Consider the following 25,106-nt stretch of genomic DNA (forward strand, 5'->3'; position numbering starts at 1 on the left):
GAGTAAACATCTTAGACCTCAGACACAATCCCGAGATGAACACACAGCTGTTCTGACTCACTTTGGCCACCATGGAGAGGAACTGCGAGACTGCATCAAACGAAAGAGGGTGTTTAAATAGATTTCCCTGCTTTGGGAACTTCACTGGTGGTAGTGTGAGCTGCAGGTGAGCTTTATTCAACTCTCTGGGCAGCCTTGAGGTCCAATGTTTTAAGTAAAAGGCCGAGGTGCGTCACATATATCTCTAAGGTCGTCGCTGTCGACTGTCCTCATTTCTGAGACTTATTTCAAGAGTCAATTTCACGATGTCAGCTCATCCTGTCTTTAACACAGCGATACGACGCATGCACCGGGATTCTGCTCCACGTCTGTGATCGTGCACTCCTCGCATTTCAGTGAACAAAGGATTGATCGCTTTCCGAAAGCCCTCAAACGAGGCCAAGCACACCAACTCTAGCGCAAAGCCGAATTAAACACAATTTATCGAGGGAGAAAGTAATGACCGAGAGAGTGTGGGTGGGAGGAAGGAATAAAAGGAGACAGCTACAGATTAAGAGAGAACTAGCAGGAGACAGTGACAAAAAGGGAAGACAGAAAGCGAGGGTTAATTAGCTTTACAAGCTTTTGTCCCCTCTTGCAGTTGACAGTCCGTCTAAAATCAGGCATTTCCTGCCATATTTCGGTTGGCAGTTCTGTCATTCTGCTCATACTCGTTATGTGGTTTGGACAGACTGCCAAAGCCTCGGCGGAGACGAGCCACGACTTCACCACATGTCACCGACCATGTGTGTTTGTGTCTGTCAGACATTTCAACAAGAGCAGCAACTTTTCTCTTTTTTCGCTTTTTCGTTGGTAAGCCCTGGAACCGACTTCACAAAAGAGTGCTTTGAAGTCTGAAGACAGGATTCATTTACAGCCATGTATAACACATCAACAGTCCGGTTCACATGTGCTCTCCACTTTTGTTTAACGACAAGTATGAAAATGAAGCATCCAGTAAACCACCAAGCCCAAAACGCTGACTCGCTGAGTGATTTCAAAGACTTTGCTGAGCTCAGATAAAAAGCTGCACAACCACGCACAACGTCAAAGACCAGTCAAGATGGGATGGGAGAAGATGGGTGAGCATTAGATGTTCATACATTGCATACAGAACATTGTCATGGTCTGAGATGGAGCTGAGGGCACACGCCAGATGAATTCATTGTCGTATGTGTGTTGACGTGTGTTTGTGTGGATACCTTGGCGGCAGCGTGTGGGGAAGCTCCCTGATCCAGCAGAAGCAGTGCCACTCTCTGATTATCGTAGTGAGCGGCTACATGCAGTGGAGTTAGCCCACTCTAAAACACACACACACACACACACATACACACACGCACGCACACGCATGCAACACATCACCAGGTTAGAAGCTGGCTAAACACACACAAGCACACGCCGATAAGTAAACTGAAAGCACCAAACCAACAGAATGTAAAGATGTGAAGAGAGATGCACAATAAAGTGATGAGATAGTTAGTGCAGGAGGAAGTTTAGAGCAAAAATGTCATGCTGTAATCTGGAAGCAGCAGTTAGGGGGAGCATGTCTTCACTCGGTTATGTAATGTATGTCCAATGCAGCACCTTTGCTCCAATATCTTTTTTTATTACATTTATTTAGCTTCAGTAGGATCATTTTCTCAACACATGAAGGAATACCTCAGAGCATTATACTCGTCACAGCTGACGCAGCAGAACCAGAGATATTATCTTTTATATCCCAGTCCAGTTCTTCTTTGTGAGACATTTGACATTCACATTACCCACAATGCAACTTAACAGCTGTTAGAGATACAATATATGGCCGATGTAGCCACAAGCCTCCATCTTCAAGCAGAGATGAGGAGCGGCTCTCCAGAAGTCTGCTCAGCTCACTTCTTTCTAACTCCACATAACCAGATTTGTTTGAATTTTTCAAATTGTAGTCTTCAGACCCAAACGACGCTGACTCAAGTGACATCGATTCAGTCAACTTATCACCTTCCAGAGTCTCAAAAGGCTTAAAGGCTTAAATCTAAATCGGAGATAGATGATTTCCATTAGTCAGCGATGACGCAATAATGAATTATTCATATTTTAGCAGTAGGCCACTGGGAATAGCAGCAGTGCAAGCAGCAGCAACAGCAGCGGCAGTGTGTTGTTGTTATTGTTTTAGTTGAAAGATCTCCTCATGACACGTTTGAAGACACTAAAATACAATACATGAGTATGTGCACTCTGAGCCACACCTTCAAAGTCTGGCATCCACACAAAAATTGACTTTTTCTCAGGATGCTTCTATACTGAATCACTGAAACATCCCACATAATTAACAAACACTCAAATGTACGCCGTATATATCCTGATAATCTCACGAGCTGCTGTCGGAGACACGAGACAGTTGTTTGACATTTTGAGTCAAAATGTGAGGAAACCTATTCAGTAACTGTCGTTCTTCTCATCTCTAAAGAAAATGTGTGCAATTCCAACTACAATGAAGGCCTAATTTGGCTCTCGTGTTTGGACTCAGTGTTTCAATGGGGCTGATTTTAGCACGACTCCACCAAGAGGCATTGTGGGAGCTTCATTATCATACCTGACTGCCATTATGTTAAACGCTCTCAGATGGTGGCACAGAGACACACACACACACACACACACTAACACTACAATCAGTGCCAGTAGGCCTGCGCTAAGTAAATGCGTCAATATGTGTGAGCGCATGTGTATACAAATGTGTTTCCACAAGGGTGCCTGTTGAGGTGGAATGAGTGCATCATCTGGGGAATAAAAGCAAATCTACCCAGAAGGTTTTCGCTACGGGACAAGCATCTGTTGGTTGTGTTGTCCTAAACCCGCCACTCCTCCACACAACTTCCCCCACCACCGCCCAGCCCGTGGAGCTTGGAAAATACAACTCAAAAAGGGTTCTGCTTATTCTCTGAGAGACGGGCTGGATAAAGGCAGGCGACAGAAAGACTTGCAGGATGATAATAAGTCAGAGTATCTGAATGACTTCCTGATCCTTCTTGATTTGTTCGCCAGAAAAGTTGACTGTTTAATCCTTTAAATCATGACAAAGCTACAGGATAACTCAACAGCAGCGTGCGGATACTTAATTCTTGATGTTCTCTTTTACGTGCAGCTTCTAATAATCCAAATGGATGTTCTCCTACCACTTTCATCTTTTATGTCGACTGGATTCTTTCAGGGTGATTTGAAAACTATGGCTCTGATCGTGACACACCTTGGTTGAAACAACGATATAGAATATTGAGTTTGTACCGTTCATTTTTCTCTCTGTTTGTACTGTTCATTTTTCGCTCTGCGTGGGAGTTTTATTCCATCTCCTGCCTAATATGTGGAGTATTTTCTGTGTCAGGTATCTCTCTTTTCAGACAGCTCATGTTTTCCGGCTGAAATACATTGGTATGCACTCAACCTTTACTCTTTTTTAAAAGACATCTCACCTTTCCAGCAGCATCCGGCGGGGCTCTCTTCTGTAGGAGGAGACTGGCCACCTCCATCTTGCCGTACTTTGCTGCCACATGGAGGGGACTGAACCCTTTCTGTTGAACACAGAATGAAATACATCAACAAAATGAGAGGATAGAGAGGAGGAGTGGAGAAGTGAATGTTTACTTTGTTTTGGGCCAGCCTTTGCTGGCCTGGGTCAAGCTCTTCTTCATAACAACATAGTTTCTCACATTGCTGGTAATAGTTCCTCTGGATGGTTAAGTTCACTGTCCACTTTGACTTAGAAAATAAAGGATTTGTACCTGAAACATGTCTGCAGCAGCACGACTGAAGCGTGAATTTACTGCAACAGTTAATTAGTTTATTCTCAAACTGAAAAAGTATTGTTTCAAAACACACTGTTTCAATCAAAAAAAGGAAAACGTATGTTAGCTGCAATGTTTTTGAAGGTTCTTTCTTTGGATGACATTAGACCTGTGACATTATTTTTCAAAAGCAATGTCAACCTGCATATTTGTCCGATTAAACATTATGTTCAAATAGATTTTTAACTATTATAAATGAACTTATTTAACTATATTAATGAGTGCATCTGTGAATGACAACAAGAAATGTGATACCTTGAGAAACGGAAGCAAAGGCCCTCATACCCATGTGTGTTCCAGATCTATAAATGTTGTATAATGTGATTCTGTGTGTGCGTGAAGATATTTCAAGACATTAGGTCATATTTTCCTGAGGAATGTGACTCCCACAGATTCCCAATCCACGCTCTGAAACACTTGACCTCATTAGTTTTGATTGCTTTCGTATTCTTGCAGCTTAATCAGTGAAGGTTCATTTTAAAGAAGACTAGTTTTAAATGTTTTTAAATGTGTTTTTTTAAACATCACAAATGGGTCAATTCATGGTTTCAATCTCACACCAGATTCGTTTGTCGTTTTGTCGAACAGCTGACTCAAGTGAAGTCCCAAAAGATGTGTGTGTGTGAGAGAAAGAGAGAGAGAGAGAGAGAGAGAGAGAGAGAGAGAGAGAGAGAGAGAGAGAGAGAGAGAGAGAGAGAGAGTTGGCACCATGGGGTTTACCACTCATTAATCTGTTCCACTGACAGAAGTCACCTTGAAAGACAGCCCACAGCAACATACAATCACACACACACACACACACACACACACACACACACACACACACACACACACACACACACACACACACACACACACACACACGCAGAAACCAATTCCATGAAGTCTGCTCTAAATCTCTTTTTGACCTTGATCCGTGCAATTAGTCACATGACAAACCAGCAACACCAAAAACTGACATCATCCGTCCATGTTGGGCTGCACCTATGCACTTAAGCACTTAAGTGCTGTCTTACATTACTGGGCCAATACACTAATACTGCCACTGACCTAAATGTGAGCACTAAAATTCTTGTGACACCTTTATGTGACAGAACTTCACATGTTTGAGCGTTGCATACGCTGGTTATCGGCCCCTATGAATGCTTTTGCTGTGACAGAAGATTTCAGCTGCAACAAACTCTGATGAACTGGTTGATGAAGATAATAAGACAAGCATCCTGGAGACTTTTGGAAACTGGTGCCCACTAGTGGAGATATACGGCACTGACATAATGAAGCCGCTCTGTTCTGTGACACTTGGTTCTTCAGATGTGTGTGTTTGTGTTTGAGTGTCTTCATGTGTGTGTGTGTGTGTGTAAGAAATCAAGACATCCAACTCCGTGACATCATGACGACTCTCCAGCGGACCCACCTTTGTCGAGGAGGAGAGCGAGGCTCCGTTCTCCAGCAGCATCACAGCAACATCTTGGTGTCCTTCGCGGGCAGCTAGGTGAAGGGGGGTGTAGCCTGAGGTGGTGGCGGCATTGGCAGAGGCGCCGCACTGCAGCAGCTGCTGGACAATGTCGACTTTCCCCAGCCGACTGGAGATGTGCAACGCTGTCTGGTCGTCCTGCGCAAAGTGGGAAGAGGGATTTTTAGCCCAGTATTCCATCATTGTTTTGTTTTCTCCCCGACATCGTGATTAATGGCGAGGCTCAGTGTTCAGACCTTGGACTTGGTCTCCACCTTGGCTCCGTTCTTGAGCAGGTATCGCACCACGTCCGCCTGACCTGCCCTGGCTGCCATGTGGAGAGACGTCTCTCCTCGCTGGAAGGAGCGCAGAAACGGTTTTCAGTGGGAGCTTTTCATGTGTGATGAAGTGGGATTCATCAGGGCTTAACGCTTAACAGAAACATGTACTTCGAACAACTGATCCACTCACTACGTTGGTCGTGTTAGGTGAGGCTCCGTGGTTTGTCAGTGCATGGACAATGTTCTCATGGCCCATGAAGGCTGCCACGTGGATGGGCGTGAGGCCAGACTGGAGACACAACAAGTCCAAACAAAGACAAGCGCTATTAAAGTCACAATGTATAAAACAGTGCAGCTCAGAATAGTTAAAAGTCAACACGCTTCTGGTGCCAATCGCTAACAGATAGAGAGTCAAGTAGAAAATAGCGCTGAGAACCTCAGTGACAGCCTGGATCGACGCTCCATGTTTTAGCAACAGCTCCATCACTTTCACTCTGTTCTTCTTGCAGGCGATGTGAAGCGGAGTGAAACCGTTCTGCACACCGAAAGACAGAAAGGAAAGATTGCTGTGAAGCTCACACTCACACAAGAGGTGATCATTCCAAAATAGCATTCAAATATTTCCTTTGCGCATTTCCCCCATTCATTTTATTCATTACATTCTTCATGAAAAGACTATTCCCTTTTTTTCTAGGAATGTTCAATAGTTGAAATAGATTTTTTTTGGAATAAATTGTTTACTCCAGAGAAAATGATCAAAATCAGTCATATTTAAATGAGTATAATTATTATATTATATACACTGCTGCTATTATCATAATTAGTCATATTTCTATTATATATTACATTACTGCTATTATTATTATAATTCCCTAAAATCGGGCGCCAAACCACAAAGTGCTATAACTTACTTCTATGCCAATGAAGTGCCACTAAAGTGCTGCTTTTTTCTTATTCAAGGTATAGTTTGCATCTTCCTTCCTACCAGAGCCTTGGCGTTTGGGTTGGCTTTCTTGTCCACGATGAGCTTGGCCACCTTGTAGTGACCGCAGTGGGCAGCGACGTGCAGCGCCGTCAGGTAGTCGTTGGTGACGTCGTCCACCGGCACGTCGTGCTGGAGCAGCAGCTGGACGCAGTTCAGGTGGTCCCCCTGAGTGGCCATGTGGAGCGGCGACAGCCCGTTCTATAGTGTGTGGGGGGGAGAGAGGTAAAGGCAGAGAGAGTGGGAGAGAAAAGAGAGAGAGAGAGAGAGAGAGAGAGACAAACACACGCAGACGGACACATAGACAAATGGACAGACAGGCACAGTAAGTTAGCGCTTGGCCACGCGCGGCACAGACAGACTTTGAAGGAAGTTGTTGAGAAGGTTACAGGAGCATTGTTATAACGAGGCCATTACAACAACGTCTAGTGTTACACTGGTCGTCCTGCGCGGTCAAACTGTGGGGCTACGCAGCGGAGACAGGCTGCTCTGGAGAGGTCGCACAGACGTTATGGAGACAATGCGACAACACTACGGCAACAACAACAGACGTCAAAGAGCTCTGTGTGCTGAGGAGAGCGAGTTCAGACAAACATCTGGGGGACATAGTTGTTAGCCATGTGTGTTTGAAGGGGCATGTGAGTTATATCTGTTTTGTAAGAAACGGCAACATGTGACATTAATGTGTTCCCTTTCCTACGCTGAGCTAAGCAGCGGCTCCTGGATGGATCGTCCCTGTAGCTACCTTGGTCTTAGACAGGAAAGGAGCTCCTCGGTCTAGTAGGATTTCTACCACTTGCTCGTGCCCGCTCCTCGCTCCACAGTGAAGAGGCGTCAGACCGTCCTGAAACAAAAGAAGGAAGACAACGAGCGTGTCACAGAAGATGGGGAGGGGGGGAAAAAATGTCATCCATGCTTTTCTACAAATGTTTGAAACTGCATATGGTTAGGTAAGTTTAAAGAAAATTAGTTACGAATATGCACGTACAACTGATACGGATCGACTTGTTCAACACTGGAAAATAAGTTTGGTTCCAAAACGGGTAGGTCACAAAATTCAAAGAATCATTTTTAACACAAACAAAATTAAGACAGATAAACTCCACACTGAAAAGATAAAAAGGTCAAATCCAGGCAAGGACGCAACAGTGTCATATAATATTCTACTGATCAAAACATCTACTGTATGAATAACGAGGAAAAGGAATCATTGTCATGTGTGTTTGTGTGTGTAAGACAGAAAAGTCTGTCTGATAAACTTTTTTGTTGACCAAATCCAATGTAACAAAGATGGAGAATTGAAAAACAAACGATATAATTCAGCCTCATGTGCTTCTGAATGTCTTTCTGAGGAGAATTGGTCTCACCTTGGTCTTTGCATCAATTTTGGACCCTCTGTCCAGCAACAACTTGACCATGTTGCTGTTGCCCCTTTTTGAAGCCACATGAAGCGGTGTAATGTCGTTCTGAAGCACAAAGAAGGAACAGCTGTTAGGGTTCAGCCGCAAAATTACATGTAATGGTATATTATCTACACAGAATCATGCACCGGCATTCAAAAGTGTACAATTAAACAGAATGCATCCATTAGATATATTCCATGTAATCTTTTATTTAAGTAGTAAGCTCTGCTTATTCGGGTACATAGTCTGTGTTTAATCTATCTCCTCTGCTGTAGCACTCGTTTAACTCTTTAGACCTGAACCTGTAATCAGAGTCAAAAAGCAGCACAAACACAAACACTCCTTCACACACGAGCTGATATAATTACAGCCCTGTTGACTCTGGTTAGCTAATGTCTAATAACGTGGAAACAAACACATTCTTTATGTCAGCCGTTCTTTGCTCACAGTAAATAAAAAAGCATTCCCACTCAGTTTATTATAAAACAAACTTTCTTCAAGCAAGAGTGAACGCATATTATGAACACCAAAATGCACATTGTTTAATGTAACACTTTATTCTGCTGTGGACTTTATTTAAAGTACACAATATGGGAAATGTTTCATAATCCTGTGCCCACTTAACATATATGATAATGATGGCTTTTATAAGTTGGCATTGTTTACGGTGTGTACACACACTGAGGTGCAAACCGACTTGAGAGAGCTTCAAGTCTATCAAACTTAAAACCCTTTGCACATTCTGTCACGTCTTATTCACCACAACTCAGGGTGCTGTCTGACAGTTATCTACACTCTATTCCTCAATCGTGTGGATCACCATAGATATTAAATACAGCCAAAAAACAAAACAGCCCTACCATCATATCCATTTATCTAATTCTGAACCTTATTTTTCAGCATCACATCATATTCAAATCACTTCCACGTCTTTACATTTCTGAATATCTCGAACGAACTGTAGTAATTTAAGTAAATCTGAGTTGAATTTGACAATACCATCCTTTAACAAAATTTCCAGAATCCAAATTGAATCCAGAATATTCTGCCTCATCCTTTAAAGCCTCAATTTCTCTGCAATGTGATGCAACTGGCCTATACACTTCTGAGGATTGAGGGACTGGATAATAAGTCACGTCGGCTAAACCACGGTTTCACATCTGTACGATCACTGACTCATCACTCACTCACTCAGCAAATGTACTATGTACTAACACTATGTACCCCTCCCAAACAGCAGAGGGCAGAATAAACTCACCCGAGCCATGAAGTCCACTGCAGCTCCTCTGTTGAGCAGAAGCGTGGCCACGTTAATGTTTCCATAGTGAGCCGCGATGTGGAGGGGGGTGAAACCACTCTGAGGATTGGGAGAAAGGCGAACAACACACACGTGCAAACAGACAAGCAAACACATTACATTACAAACTATGAAACCACCACACATGTGCAGTACAGACCTGGAGCTGTACAGCAGCCTACACAGGCCTACGGTTGACGTACAGACAAGGACACTAGCTACTACACACTGTTCCACTGACACCTGACTTTTCCCACAGTGGCAGAGAAAGTCCTTTTTTTTCTTCTTAAAAAAATCAAACATGGGGCCAGTGGCATGCTGACAACGAGAGGGGTTTTAGAGTCAGTATACCGTATGGGCTTCTATGTGCTTTCCTGATCACACTGGGCAAAGTAAAGTGAAACTATGAAGGCTTCTAACTCAATTTTTCACAGATGTTATTTACTAATTCATCTCTTTAATCTAGATCATCTCCTTTACAACATCCTGATACTTTCAAGGTGTTAGAAATGTGTCCTGCAAATGAACCTGACGTCCATTCGTTACCATCTTAAATTGAGGTAATTTTCTGGCAAACCCCCTGGCTTAGAGAGCAGCAGCTGTGAAAGCAACAGAAGGACACTGGAAACAATCTGTCCAATAAGAAAATGAATCTCACATTATACTATCTAATCATAGGCATCCCAACTTCAAATAACCAATAATCCAGAGGAGAGCCGGTGTATCCACTGGGCTGATATCTAATGTCTCAGAAACCCCAACCACTAACACCACGACTTTAAATAATCTAAGAATATTTTCATACACTCAAAATGAAATCTGTAAATTAACCAAAAATTCAAATGAAGCACAAAAATCCATCTTCTTATAGTCAGTCAATGACTGTCTTCCATCCGAGTACTATGTCAATATTTTCACCGTGATGCAGTAGCCTCAGATCACAAAGCCATTTTCTGAATGAATCACATCAGATAAGTGTCCAGTTTGCCAAAGCCAGACACCATGCCAACCAAAACTGGCTCACACAGAAGGTGGCCATCTGACTTTTGATATGACGAAGGGGCCTTGATCCCATAGAAGCAGTGTTGAGGTAGCTTGTTGCTTTGGTCCCATGCAAAATGCTTTAGATGCAAGGGGTAGGAGATTAGGTTAGACGAGCTAAAATCAATAGAGCGTAGTAAACTAATTAGATTAGCTGGCTGTTGCTCGAAGGCTGGGTTCCTTTACAGCTTAATGGGGATTTGGGTTGCCATGCAGGTTATGTACAAACCGCTGCTTTTCAATGAATGATAACCACTTTTCATGCTAACATTGGTTATCATGTTAATCGGTTTCATGGACGAACTGTTTCAGGAAACATTAGGACAACATTTTGTCAACAATCACTATGAATTTAGGAGGAATAACAGCCGAAGCTTTGGACACCATGAAACCATTAGAATCAGCTCAATACCCAAGCCTCCAGCGTCAGGGTTGACTAAACCAGTATTAGTGAAACATGCGCTTTCAGTCTGGCTTTCTCTATGGCTAGAGGTATCCATTACATGAATGAAGAGATGGATTGGAAGATGAGACTGAGGGAGGTGACAAGGGGCTGCAGAAACACAACTGCATCAAGTCAGGGGCACTGAAGTGTTTGTTTGTTTGGTTCTTCAGAGTTTTTTATGAGCTGCGATGGAGAGACTACATAATGTACAGAGTAGAGGTGTACCTCTGTCGTTCTATTCACCATCATCTACAAAGTCAGCCAAGAGAGGAGAGAATGGGCAGTTAGCGAGCAAAAAACAGAAAAGGGCCTCCACTGACATGAAGTGGAGGAGCAGAGAGACGGGAGAAGCAGATCAGCACAAAACAATTTTTGCAACAAAAAAAAAGGTACGCTGTTAGCTATGATTTTAAATTTGAGAAAGACATTGTCAAACCAGAATGCTTTTTATCATGAAGTATATTCACAAATTCCTGTGTCTGTCAGCTGAACCTTCCTCTCTACAGTTATTCTCATCAATAATGTGATTTAATAAACACAACCAGAAAATGTACTTCTGCATCTCTCCCCTTTCTGCCAAAAAAGATCACCAAAAGTAAATTTAACCAAGAACGAAGAAGAGGAAAAAAAAAAGGCAGCAAGAAAAGAACTGACTTCGTAAATCGAAGAAACAATTAAACAATCAAATAATCAGAGATAAAACAAAAGCAGAAAAAGAAAGAACCAACTGAAGATCCACCACTTGGCTGCATCACTCACCTTGGACTCAACATCTGCATTGTGGTCGTTCTGCAGGAGCAGGGCCGCGGCCTTGGTGTCATCCTTGCGGGCAGCGATGTGCAGGGCAGGTAGGCGAACCTTGCCCTTTGTATCGTTCTCCAGCAGCAAGGAGACCACCTGGTCATGGCCCTGCTGGAGGGCCACCGCCAGAGGAGTGAAGCCATCCTGCGTGTGGGGAGAGAGAGAGAGGAGTCACTTGGGCTGGAGGGGCGTCGTAATGCACGGCCGGGGATGCGGCTGATATGAGATATTTGGTGTGACTGGATAGTTTATCATTTTGCGGCAGGCAGTGAGGACAGCAAAGCAAGACCCCTGAGTCCTATGGAAATTTAAAAGGTTAACAATGGTTTCCTTTTGTTTTTAGAAGATAAACACCATAATTCTACACAATGTACAAATGGTACGTTAGTCTGAGAACTGTATAGAACTGGATTGTCTTCGTTTTGTGCAAAAAACTGCGAACATTTTGTTCCGTGTGATCATTTAATTCAGAAACAATCCAGAGATTACTTTAGGATGTCACCTGAAGGTCACATTTTTTTTCATCTTTAAAAGTTTAACCTTTTGAGGGTCTGATCTGCCTGGGCAGCATCGTAAATCATAACATAATACACCGTGTGTCAAACAGATGTAGAGATTAATGTACAGTTCCAGTGTATTCTCAAGCCTCCTCGCCATATAGGACACTAATGCAAGTTACATAATGAGATGATGGGGTGAAAAAAGGCTCAAATCTATCTCTTACACACATTACTCTCATGATGCATAATTCAGCTAGAGGCTACATCACTGTGTTGCTGCATACTTCAATGAGTGTGTGTGTGTGTGTAGTCAGTGTATGTGCATATGGGCCTACATTTATAAATCATGTTTATGTGTGCAGGTTAGTGAGTTTGCACATGTGCAAACACATTCTACATGCATGTCCTGAAGGGCATCCCGTGTTCAACCACGGAGCCCGTAGATGTAAGCTAGTGGACTGTGCTAGTGAGCTTGGGTATTCCATCAGCTCCATCAGCTATTTATCTCTGCATGTGCTTGTGCGTGTGTGTGTGTGTGTGTGTGTGTGTGTGCGTGTGTGTGTGTACGTGTGGGGACTGGTAAGTGTGCGTGTGTACAGGTTCCACAGGCTGAGCAACGTAAATCAGAGCAGTAACAGCAGCAGCAGCAGCCGTGGAGGAGAGGCAGCGAGCGAAGCGGACCTCATCTGTGACCCACTCAAGGTCACTCTGCCTCCACCACCGTACACTACCAATCAATGACGCTCTGCCTAGTCCCTCATGAGGAGATGAGGAGGGAGGGAGTAGGGGAAGAGGAGAAGGGGCAGGCAGAGGAGGATGGTGGAAAGACAGTGCGGTAGACAGAGTAGGAATGTGAGACAGAAAGGACACCGAGACAAAGGAAAGTGGAAAGAGACACAGGCAGATGCAGAGTGAGTGGGGTCGGGATCATACAAGGAGGAAAGGGAGGAAAGAGAGGAGAGGAGATGAAGGCGGTTAGTACAACAGATGTAAGGACCATACATGACCGAGGCAGAGAAAATGCATGGAGACATACTGTAACGGTATAGAGAAGTCCACACAGGACTTGCTAACATACACCATGACAAACACACACATGAACACACACACGCGTACAGTACCTCAGTGGCCATACTCTGGCTGGCGCTGTGCTCCAAAAGGAAACGTACCACCTCCAGGTGATTCTCCTGGGAGGCCATGTAAAGAGGAGTGAAGCCATTCTGCACACAACATGAACCAAAACACACACACGCACATTTACATACAGGCTTAGATCTTTGCTGCCAGTCAAAGAGATAGACGTTTTCTTGTTTTGGTCTCTTATGGTTGATCTTTTTCTTGTCACATTACACTGAATGCAATGTAAGATGTCCCAATAGGCCTTAGATGATGACACTTGCACTACCAAATTCTATAAAGGTAATTAAAAATGTGATATCCAGCCCCAAAATAAAATGTTCAGGTAAAGTCTGAAATATTTCTGTGAGACTGCTTCATCTCTATTGGCTGTTTCAGGGTTTGCTCAGAGCAGAGAGAAAGAACGTGTGTGTAATCTCTCTTCTCACCTTGATCTGATTTTCAGTTTAATTTAAAATGCAAGGGCATCAGTTTCCCGGAGAGGCCTAGTTGGCGTGTTGCCAGTTTGTGTCAGCGAGGCTGTTTCCACTGAGTGATTCCCCTCTGCGTCAGTGACTTCACGACACAATATCTCACAAACAAATGTGTGAACTGTAATTACATTTAAGTTGCTCCAGGTCCTAAAAGTAGACCAACGGGACCTCACTGACATTTTGACATTGTTGAGTGTGTGAGTGTGTGCGTGCGTGCGCGTTGAGTGTGTGTCCCACCTGTGATTGTGAGTTGACGTTGGCTCCATTTGTGACTAGCTCTTTGACGACTTCCGTTTGGCCAGCCAGCGAGGCTATGTGCAGAGCAGTGTTTCCTTTCTGGATAACATGAACAGCCAAAGGAATGTGCGTTAAGCTCTGCCCCACCTGTCCAATCATACTGCCTGTGTGTGTGTGTGTCTGTTTGTCACTGTAGTCCGTACATATTCATGTCAGTCTCCGCGTGCACCAGTGAATCCCCTCACGGCCACCACACTTTTGTACTGCTGGCATTCCAGCTCTGGCATCCCCCTGCCTGCTCTGCCAACAATGTGTCACTTCCGATGCTTCGCATGGCACATAAACGAACTCCCCTTGAGCCCCGGCCGTAAATAAAACTACAGGAGGCGTTTTATGAACCGGTACGGGTCCTTGTGAAGGCAGATTCGACCTCCAGCTTTTCTCCTGGCCGCGTGATACTGGGCTCTGGTATTGGACAAGTGCTGTTACACAATAGTAATCATCTGTCACATGTACTGAATACTGGAGCAAGGAAATCGGATAGCAGCGCAAATTAATAAAGAGAGAGACAAAGAGGCTGGTTGGTATAGCTGAAGACAAGCACGTGTATGATCTACTGAGTCTAAAGACTTTTCTTTAAAGCAGAAAAAGCAATTATTCTATTGGTTTATGATATGAATTATACATTGAAATTGTGTTTCATTATCTCATCGTCACTGATTATGTTTTAGTATAGATGTTTGATATAGATTTGTTCCCACAGCATCTTTACTAGAGTGTATATTCTTTGGAAAATTGTATTTTTCTTTGTCTTTTTAAGCTTTTTATGGCAACTGATTATATAATGTAAATGCCTCTACATGTTGGACACAATGTCATCATCCTAAGTGTAAAAGAATGCAATCTAATGCAATAAATATGCAATATAGAGAATACTATCTATGAGAAGCCTGCGTGCTTCAGCTTTTGTTGAGATTGATTGAACTTTCAACGCCCTCTTCCCAATTTCTGAGCTTGAAATCCAAAATGTGCTCACACCAACGAAAGCATAATTTAAGTTGTTGTATGTTCAGTAAAAGAGGACATTACCCACAATGCAACCTGGCCAGAGACAGTTTGGTCAGAAATTCAGGTGTGTAGTGGCTAATGTTAGCCTTGAGCCGTTAGACTTAAGCAGAGAGGAGGAGCACGCTACAGAGGTCTGGTTAGATCACTTCTTTCTGACTCGAACTTGTAGTATTCAGCCCCAACTGACGCTGCCTTATTAAGTGACAGACATTTATACGATTTTCAGTCTAGTAGAACACACAATCTACAGCCCCAGTAATAGTAAATAAAGTGAAATCAGCATCTCCCTGACAGTCTCAACATCGTACGCTTCTCTTTGCTATGGAGCTGCCAAGGGGCTAATGAACCGAGGACACGGCCTCTTGTTTAACTATCCCGCAACAAGAGCAGCACAACACAAGAGGGGCGGATATACAATTAACTATAGCATTAAACACCCACACAGCCTAAATGCTAAAACACTTGGTGTTACAAAGTCTAGGTATCCTAGATAGCACTGCCTCCCTAATTGTCTCCATCGGCCGTACACAAGAGAAACTGATAGGCGTTAGGGTGCAGGCGGTGGATTCCCAAGATCTCAAACTAATCCCTCAGCATCCTCAGGGTCACAACACAGAGAGGCTTTAATTGGGGAGATTTTCTCCTTGATCTTGAATATTTCATTGTGTCCTCTGTTTATGTCAGCACGAGGCATGTGGCCTGTGGCAGAGAGGCTGAACCAGACGGCTGAACGGAGCGAAAGCCTTCTGGGCTCACATCTGAATAATGTTTTCAGTGGTTCTCTATCTTTGGAGTAAAGATGCTTCAAAGGAAGAGACCCTCTCCTGATTAATAATACTGTATTACAGTCCATAAAATACAGCACTTCTGCTACATTTGACGACCTTGTTCTATTTTACATATATTTAATACATTAAATTATACGGATCTCACAATTTTTCATTTGGAGATATTTCTTACTTTTACTTTTTCTTGCAGCAATCCCCACAGGGACCATTAAATATTGATCCAAAATTTAACTCCAAACGAAAGCTGCACACTTGCAATCCATTGTCGACCTACGACATGAGAAAGTGCAGGTCGGAATTCAAAAGGGCATCGCACACATTAAATTACCTTTTTTCTTCACTGTTTACTTTGTGTGGTGTTTTATGGAGTGTGTGTGTTGTGAAATGTGTGCTGTAACAACGTTGTAATTTCGATTTCCATTCGGTTGATTTATGCTTCTTTGCGAGCATGCAGTATAGTTTTATCATCTTGTCCCTTATGGCAGGGTTCCCGTGGATCCTTAAAGTGTCTTAAATGAGATTTTCAGAAGCATTTCTTAAAAGGATTCTCTAGTTTTAGTTAGACCAATATACCAGTAACACATATATGAAGTTATTATCGATGTTCCCAAGGATTTTCTGTATATTATACCTTAAATTATTCAAATAGGCCTTGCGGTTAAGGAGATAATCAGAATTTAGTATGGGTATATCAACCATTCGGATTTTTGGAAAAAAACAGGGCTTGATGCCATAAGGTTAATGGTGTTGTGATAATTGATGTAGGCGCACTGCAGATGCTTGTTAAGCTTGCAGACTTGAAACATCGGTTTGCTGCAGGCGTCCATGTTTTCTGAAACAGATGCACTGGGATGTTTTTAGAGTATAAGTGGGTAATACCTACCCGGAAATATTGACTTCCGATTTACAATGGACTGCAGTATCACCGTAGTAGCACTGTCGCAAAGTGCAGCCATGTTTTGTTCTGGATTCAAATATAGCCCTCCGTAACATCAGCTGACACAGGTGATGGGGTGAGCCTTACCTTTGTGGCTGAATCCACATCTGCTTCCAGCTTCAGCAACTCAGCAACAACCTCCACATGCCCCTCCTTCGAGGCTAGATGAAGAGCGTTCAGACCATTCTGAGAAGGAAACACAATTAGTGCAGTCTGTGTAGCTCTTGCACAAAAACATACTTAAGGGATCATGTTAAATTGTACGAAAAGGATGTGTTAAAAATGATACAATATTTCACCTGGAGGGTGATACTGCTTGTTCAGTTGAGCCCTTGAGCCATGAATTTTAAATTCTGCCGATGCAGATGTATGGTGATAGCATGGTATATGTGTAGCCCGGTCTACAAATATCATTTAGGCATCAGAATGTAAATAGATTTCTAAAACATTAAGTTAAAAGCCACCATAAGAAATGAAATAAGTTGTGAGTCAACTTATGGTTCAAAAGTTAGAGTTTCTTTCATTGGGCGTAGTTTGCATGGTGTGTATATGATTCAACCCAACTTGTTTTAGTAGAGTAATCTGTCAATCATTGTTTCCTGTGTGTTAATTGGGTTGTCCTGAGACTAACAGCCAATCCAATTTACATCTCAGGTAAAGGAGCGGGACTTAAAGAGATTTCGCGGTATTGTGTTATGGTGAACAGCAGAAGCTAAAGACCACCGTTGAGTGAACCTGGGATTCTTCTATGAGAACAATAATGTTCAGAACTTAATGGCTGACGACCATTTGCCCTTTGGTTTGCACTTATGTGATCCACGCAAGGTAAATTAAAGTTGTTTGTTGTTTTTTCTATACTTTGACTAACTGTTAAATTGTAAAACAATGTTATGTTGCTAATTGCGATTAGCATTAGCGATTAGCATAATATAATAATAATATATTTGCTTTCATACTGTTAACGTTAGCTCTGTATGTCGAACCTGTTAAGAAAAGCTGTTGCTACCATGAATCAGCATATGGACTGGGTGTTTAGCTGATTTATGTGATTCAGGAGACGGACCCTTGTGACTGAGAGGAAGGCTCGGGAAAGCTCTTGTTGGACCGCTATCGAGAACTGTTTCCCGCGTGTGCTGCTGTGGACTGTTGTTGCTGTTTCTTCTGCGTTTTGAATCCAACCATCATCCCGTTTTTCTCACGCCCCCCCTCCTAATACTTCTTGGATTTGTGAGTAATAACAAAACGTGCACGTGCCCTTTTTATATTTAAGTTTGTGTGGACAAGTGAAGCGGCCATTACGTTTTAGGCCTCTACGCGCCCAAGCAACGACTCAGGCCTGTAACAGGGGTTTAAATACCACACTGTGTGTTAAGACAGTTGATGTATTTTTGGGGTGTGTTATGAGAACTGTTTATACTATAATTACAAAACCAGATAAAAGGACAATATGAGAGGCACAAACCTTTTTATTGTTGCTACGTTAAATTCTATTGGAGGCACCCACAGTAATTCAGTTTTCATAATTAGAAAGTGACGGTTGTAGAAATCAAACTATTAATTTATAACACGGGTATTAGCGCCATCATATTTAAAACTGTACCCAGGACCCCGCCCATAGTACTCCTACACCAAGTCGATTCAGATAATATCATATAGCTATATGGGACGGGTGTTACATATGTGTGGAAAAGAACAACTTAAAGTTGTTCTTAAATCCAAGGAGGACAGACACTCACAAGAACTTTTAAGTTTCTTAAAAAGGGTCTATAGAACATACCTGATTGCAAATGTTAATCTCAACCCCAGACTTGAGGTAGTCAAGGACCTTTTCTAGATTTCCTGCCCGGGCAGCTCGCAGGTAACTGGCATTGCTGTCAGACTGGAGAGAAGAAAGCAAAGAGAGAGGAGAAGGATAAGAGTATGTAAAGTCAGACTTTAGCCAAACACTTATCTGCATCAAACTGTTACCTATTAGGCATACAAGAGAACAAAAGCACATACAAATGTAAAAAATGTACTCTACCAGGTAGAACTCTGTCATAATTTCTCAGGCATCCACTAAACATCTTAAAAGGGGAAAAAACAGATCCAATATCCATACACACTGACGATCCATTGTCACATTAAAACCAATAGAAATAAAGTCCATTGGTGTGTCAAATTAAGACAACGGCAAAACATCTCAAAAAGTAAATCCAATGAAAAAGCAAACAGAGCGACCGCACATCATCCCAACAATTCACTGTATCCAGCGTCATCCATCAGATCCCACCAAGCTGTTATTTCAGCTTTGTTAAATCCAAATGTCTCCGATTCCCAAAGGTAGGAAGTTCAGCGACCGGGTGGTCCCTCCAGCTGCCTCAGAGACCTCTATTCAACAGAGATCTCTCTCCGAATCCACCAGTAAAGTGGTTGTATGTGTATGTCGCTGTGCTACCAGGAGCAGATCCTTCTCTATTCTGCTTGACTCTCCTTTATTTCACTACAGAAATAGAGCTGTGCACACCAACAAAAAATGATGAGGCAAGCATGTTTTTGCCCCCATAACAAATGGTGTGTGTGTGTGTGGGTGTGTGTGTGTGTGTGAGAAGAGAAAGGGAGGGAGCGAGAAAGGGAGGATAAGAGTAGAGAAGGAGATGGAGAAAGCGAAAAAGAGAGAAGACGAAGAAGAGAGAGGTTGCGTTTCTCTGCTGTATTCATGTTAGCTCTGAGGACATTTGGTTTGACACTAAGTGACACAGAGCAAACTCTGCACATTTTGTCTTCCTTCTTCACAACAGCCTCGCAAAGAGCATTTTGTAAAACTCAGCACTCGAGCTTGTGGGAGAACGAGGGAGAGAAGCTGTGACACGCTGCTTCATGATAGAGGCTCAAAAACCAAAGTCCCCTGAATTATCAAAAGCCCCAGACCTGCTAAATTTAGCCTTGCGTCCGGTGACACTTAGGATAAACTCAGTCGGGACAAGCGGTATGAGCGGTTATCCAACATTGTACTCCCTCTCCTTCCGCCGTGCTTTTCCAGAAATAACTCTGGCAAACATAAAGGGATCTGACCCAAAGTGTGAGTGAACAAGGCATCCAGCATCAGATTGTTCCACTGATAAGCGATATAAAACGGCGAGAGGAAAATATTTGTGTCTATGTGTGCTCATGCACAAACAAAATAATAGCAGATAAAGCAGCGTTAAAGTGAAAGGCATTTCCTGATTACAAGAAACCATTAAGCTAAAGCCCACATCGAGAAATGTCTTCTTCCTTTTCCCAACCCCCGAGAGAACTGTTTGACAGCACTAAACCACTTAGGATCTTTCTGTTCTTTCGTTCTGTTCTTCTGGCCTGAACCATCATGACCACTAGATTGTGTTTCTGTTATTCTGGATGTCGACCATAAGAAAAGACCAACATTTTCACAGCGATAAACAGCAAACCAGTTTGCAACTCATCTAAACATGATTAGTCAGTCATGGACTCCAAGAACCAGTAACCTTCATGATGACCTTGTTAAAAACATGTTTGGTCCTCTCCAGTCCAAACGCAGCCAGCGGGCCACCTCAACACTCTCACTGAATTAAACTCGATAACTCTACCTGATGTCGACATATTTATGATAATGACATGATTCCCAGTGACTATTGGTTACCAGTGTTGCACTGCAGGAATGAAAACACCGTATTTGTGATGAGAACATATGCTAGAAAGACGGGAAAATAAACTTGGATTTATAAAGTGGGATCAAGGTGATCATTTCCTGAAAAGAAACTTCATTCACTCCCACTTTCTCTTTTTTCTCCTCCTCCTAGTGTTTAAAAAAACACTATTTTCCAGACCAGATTTTCTTTTTGAATGTACTGTATATATTTTTTGAGATGTTACTTTTTTTCCTTCATAAAATCGAAATATTTTTAAACAAGATCAATCATTTAATTGCTTTATTTAATCTCACATGTATTTTCATGGTACTTATAAGATGTACAAGACTCAGCAGAACTAATATTTCTGTTAACAGAACGCCTGTGACCTCCAACTCTCAGACTTTGTTGCGCGACAACACTCCGTGATTTACACAATCAAACATTGTGTAACTCAAACATGTCATGTAATACTGAAGTATTGTACTCTTATTTCATTGCAGATATCTTATAGAAGGCCATAAACTGAGACCAGACTCAAAACAAACACGCTCACTTTAGAAATAGATACAATACATCTGTAAAAGTATGTAAGTCTAAAAGCAGTTTTAAATTGTACATTCTTTTTGTATAGGTTAGTCTTTCAAATAGCACAGTTCTCTACTTCTCCTTCTCCTTCTGCCCAAGCTTAAGTGCCAACAGATTAAGTAGTCTTCATCCATAAGTCACTATTCATTGCACTCGTCAGTTTATCCCTTAATGCCCGCAGTGAAAACCAGCGACCAACATGTCCAACCCTCCATGCATATCCCAGAAAGGTCCAAAATGAGGGATCTTGAAGTCTTTGTGAATGAAGCATTACGCAGGACGGGGCAAGAGATTAGTAAAAGAAATATCATTAAGCCTCCACAGATCAGAGGTTCAAAGAAAATGGGGCTATTAAAGACTAGGTTAAGCCTGAAGGAAAGCATTAATCTAATGTTAGATGGAAGGAAGAGGATATGAGAGCGAGAGAGAAACAGAAAGAGAGGAATCTGACACACAAGTGACTGGAAAAGCCGAGAATTGTGCAGTCCCAATTACAGTCTTACAGCGTCAAAAATGCAGCTAATTTCTGTGTGAGTTGCTGTAAAAATGACAATTAACCAACTCAGTTCTAATTAAAAACGACCTCTGGTCACTGACTGGTGTCTGCACATTCTCCTTAACAGGAAGAGGAAACCCTACATTACAGTGACGTCTTCGCATTGACTGTTGAAGGGCCATAATATGTTAGTGTGATCAGATTACTACACATCTATTCATTATTAAGTCAGTCTTTTCCATCAAAATCCTTAAAGCTGAAAAACCCATTAAAGCTCAATCGGCAAAGCCTGTAATACAGCCCGACCTATATGTGTGAGGCAGAGACCAACATCTGTAACTAAAATTGTGAAAATATCCCCTAAAGGATACCTACATTATTTCTAAATAATTGTTACGATGATGTTTACTATTTGGAACATTTGGGGATGAAACAATTGTCATGCACTTTGGTAAACTTGACACTGCACATGAGGACCTCTGGACTGCAATATCGTGTTAATTATTGTCCGACATAGTACACTGATAGTGATATATCTCCGATAATAATGGCCAATATTGGCCTAGCCGATTTTAATGATGAAACCATTTTTCTTTATTAACGGCCCGAGCGCTGCAAGTCGTCTTCCAGTGTTGTAACACAAATGTTGTACAAATAATATGCCGTTAAGATCTGTCATATCAATGGTGGTCAATTAAGGAGAAATATTTTTTTCTAGCTTGGGGTAATCCTCAAGTTGTATCAAAAATATAAAAATAAAACAAATAAAAAAGGAGCTACTTGCAGCTAGAAAACATTAGAGTAAAGATACAAAAATACAAGTAAATTTGATTAATTTGTTCTCTCTATTTTGAAGGTTGATTGGCAGTAGCTTTCCAAAGTGACAGTTTGATGTACAACGTTGAAGTAGTATATAGTATGGAATTACATCACAGTATCTGTCATGATGGAATAGAAGATGGACTATTTTTGGGTGGTTCACATTGTTCCATCTTTTTAGGCGTAGAGTTTCTGGAGCTGCACAGCATTTGTATTTATTTCTGCTGAATCTGTACTATGTACTTCCTCCCCTCGTGACATCAAAACAGTGATTGTCGAGATGAATGGAGGATATTTAGATGTTGAAAGGCTGATATGCTCGGGTTGCTAGACTGCAATGATGTCTGTCTGGCACTCGAGCGTGTAACAAAACAGAAACCTGTGCTGCATTTCACACTGAACACAAGTCGAAGAAGGAATACATCGACACATTTGAGTCTGCACACACTTAAGAACAGTGTCCACGAAAAAACACATGCAAGAAAACATATGTACACACACAAACACCGACAACACGGGGAATGTTGATGTCATCGCTGCAGGCTGTGGGTGAACTGAGCGAGCTTACAGGCGGAGAGACAGACGAGCAGCGGCTGCATTGTTTCACCATATCCCCTTCTCTCCTGACAACACAAAACACACAGCTTCACAGCTCTCGCACAAAGCCAGGGGCATCCAGTGGCAAGCCACAACACCCAACAGTGCCAAGGGACATCACCCCACCAACCTCCACATCTATTTCTCTGATCTCTAAACTGTCCCCTTTCCTGCCTAGCACCTCATCCGGATTTCTCTGTTCCTCTCAAGGCAAAATATAGTAACGCTATTGATTAATTCATTAGTGAAGCTTTAAGAGGTGTGAATGCAAAGCAGGCACAATTAATGCTAATTTATAAGCGAAGATTTTACAGCCTCCTCTGATTCAAAATGTACACAATGTTCTATGTACAGAGCATTAACAGCTGCCGCACACCTCTTATGACTGTAAATATCACATGCTGTCACTCTAAGACATCCCTTTATTGTAGTGATGCGGCTTATGGAAAGCACAACACATTTCAGGAGCTTCACAAAGAGGAAACACGTGGGCTAATTTGTCCTAACCGCTAATGGCCACTAGGAGAAATGATTTTGAGAAACAGAGTAAGCTGAGGTAATTCCTGAAAGCACCACAAACAAACCTTACATCCAACACGTATGCTTTTATTCCATCGCTAAAAAATGTATTTGGGAAATACATTGTTTTGCTGTCTTGCAGAGAGTTGCATGAGAAGCTTGATACCAGTGTTTGTTGGTTGAATATGAAGCTGGACCCAGGAGACTGTTGTCTTATTTTAGCATGAAGACTGTAAACAGGGGAAAATAGTTCACTTTTCTCTGTCTAAAAGTCATATGTAATTTAAAGAAATACTCACAAATCAACACATTCAAGCTCATCTTGTTTGTTCAATGTCTGAGAAAGCACATAAACGCATTCTTCAAAATGTCCTGAAAAAGGAAAAAGTATCCAAATAATTTACACTGACCTCTATAAACCACATGACATCAGGCAATTCACTTTGAAGACTCCCTGATGTGGGCTGAGAAAAACCTCCTGCATGTAAATACCCTGCAGACAAACCTATTACACTGGACATCTGACAGCAGCAGATTACTTTTCAGAGACCATACACACACCAAAACCCAACCGGTCAGAATGAACAACACAGGACTTGCTGCACCGCTGAAATCACAACATCAACCTCTGAGACGTCAGTGACCTCTGTCACATTGTTTTCAAGACAATACCAAATCACAACCGCTAAGCTATCGGTTTAAAAAAATATAATGTAACATTTAAATCCAAATGTTAGCTTTACTCACTTGTGTTAGGAAGACAACACCTTCTTCAACAGCCATGTTCCCTTTCTTTCCCACCTTTCTGTCTCTCCTCTGTATGAAGAGGAGTGAAACCTGAGCTAAGAGTGGCAAAGCAGCCAACCAGTCATCTATTCAGTCAGTCAGTTAGCGCTGTCCGTATCTTCACCTCATGGGGATCCATCCCGCTCAGAGTAAAGAGCAAGGTGCCATTGGCTCAGGTAAAGAAAATCAAAGCGCACCAACAAACGTGAGCGCTGGAAGTAGAGGACACAGCGGCTCCTTCCGCTGACTGATCGATGCCCTGCACATGATGAAGAGGGGCGGTGGGAGGAAATAAGTGAGTAGAGGTGGAGGGGGGCTAAGAGCGTGCCGGGCAGAGAGCAAAGGAGGAGAGGGGGGTCTATCTAAGTCCTCAGTGGTGACTAAACAAAGCGCTGAGTGTCTCGGTGTCTTTCACGCTGTAGAAAGGACACACCACAAATCCCATCTGCTGCCTCCCTGTCCTCCCTATCCTCCCTATCTCTATCCTCTTTTTTTTTGTTGGTTAAATATGTCAACAAGGGTAAATCCCCACAGCGACGCAGAAGCTGGCCCCTGCCCTACAAAGCACCTCTGAGAGGGGAGGGTGCAGGAGGAGCACCCTGACTTACCATAGTAGCTGAGGCTTCTCCCTCCCTCTCTGCCTCCTTCCTTTTCTTCCTCACCTTCATCTACTCTGAACGGGGTGTCACTGTGATCTTGCTATTCAAGGTTGTGGAGGCGAAACAAATACTTTAGAGAAAATGACTCGGCTGTGATATGTCAAACACGCAATCCCCCCCCCCACACATACACACACACTCTCCCTCCCTTGTTATCCCACCCACTCTCCCTCTTTCCCTCCCACTCATTTTCTCTGGTTCACTCTCCCTTCCTCCTTCTCTACCAACGGCTCTTTATAGTCATCCTGCTTATCAGCTTTTCCCCCCCCTAACAAAGACTGTCATGACTGAGTTTGTGTGTGTATGTGTG

The 25,106-nt window shown here is 42.6% G+C and overlaps 1 protein-coding gene across 25 annotated transcripts in view; it reads right to left on the reverse strand.

The window, feature by feature from the left end:
- Positions 1-25,106, reverse strand: part of LOC137780192 (ankyrin-3-like) — a 121,649-nt gene that overhangs the window by 43,713 nt on the left and 52,830 nt on the right. For 15 of the 25 annotated variants that reach the window (XM_068568595.1, XM_068568612.1, XM_068568611.1 and 12 more), the window contains 16 exons: positions 18,481-18,582; positions 16,791-16,889; positions 13,911-14,009; positions 13,185-13,283; positions 11,522-11,707; positions 10,988-11,011; positions 9,238-9,336; positions 7,944-8,042; positions 7,322-7,420; positions 6,580-6,777; positions 6,031-6,129; positions 5,785-5,883; positions 5,571-5,669; positions 5,275-5,472; positions 3,489-3,587; positions 1,242-1,340 (listed from right to left, as the gene is read on the reverse strand). In XM_068568595.1, the coding sequence (XP_068424696.1) occupies positions 1,242-1,340; positions 3,489-3,587; positions 5,275-5,472; positions 5,571-5,669; positions 5,785-5,883; positions 6,031-6,129; positions 6,580-6,777; positions 7,322-7,420; positions 7,944-8,042; positions 9,238-9,336; positions 10,988-11,011; positions 11,522-11,707; positions 13,185-13,283; positions 13,911-14,009; positions 16,791-16,889; positions 18,481-18,582 (1,797 nt within the window). The remainder of the gene's footprint in view (positions 1-1,241; positions 1,341-3,488; positions 3,588-5,274; positions 5,473-5,570; positions 5,670-5,784; positions 5,884-6,030; positions 6,130-6,579; positions 6,778-7,321; positions 7,421-7,943; positions 8,043-9,237; positions 9,337-10,987; positions 11,012-11,521; positions 11,708-13,184; positions 13,284-13,910; positions 14,010-16,790; positions 16,890-18,480; positions 18,583-25,106) is intronic. The other 10 variants (XM_068568615.1, XM_068568618.1, XM_068568604.1 and 7 more) reach the window with 3 other exon arrangements.

Source organism: Clinocottus analis, unplaced genomic scaffold (assembly GCF_023055335.1).
Source record: "Clinocottus analis isolate CAN_PGR_092001 unplaced genomic scaffold, fCliAna1.0.p SCAF_8, whole genome shotgun sequence".
Lineage (NCBI taxonomy): Eukaryota > Metazoa > Chordata > Actinopteri > Perciformes > Cottidae > Clinocottus > Clinocottus analis.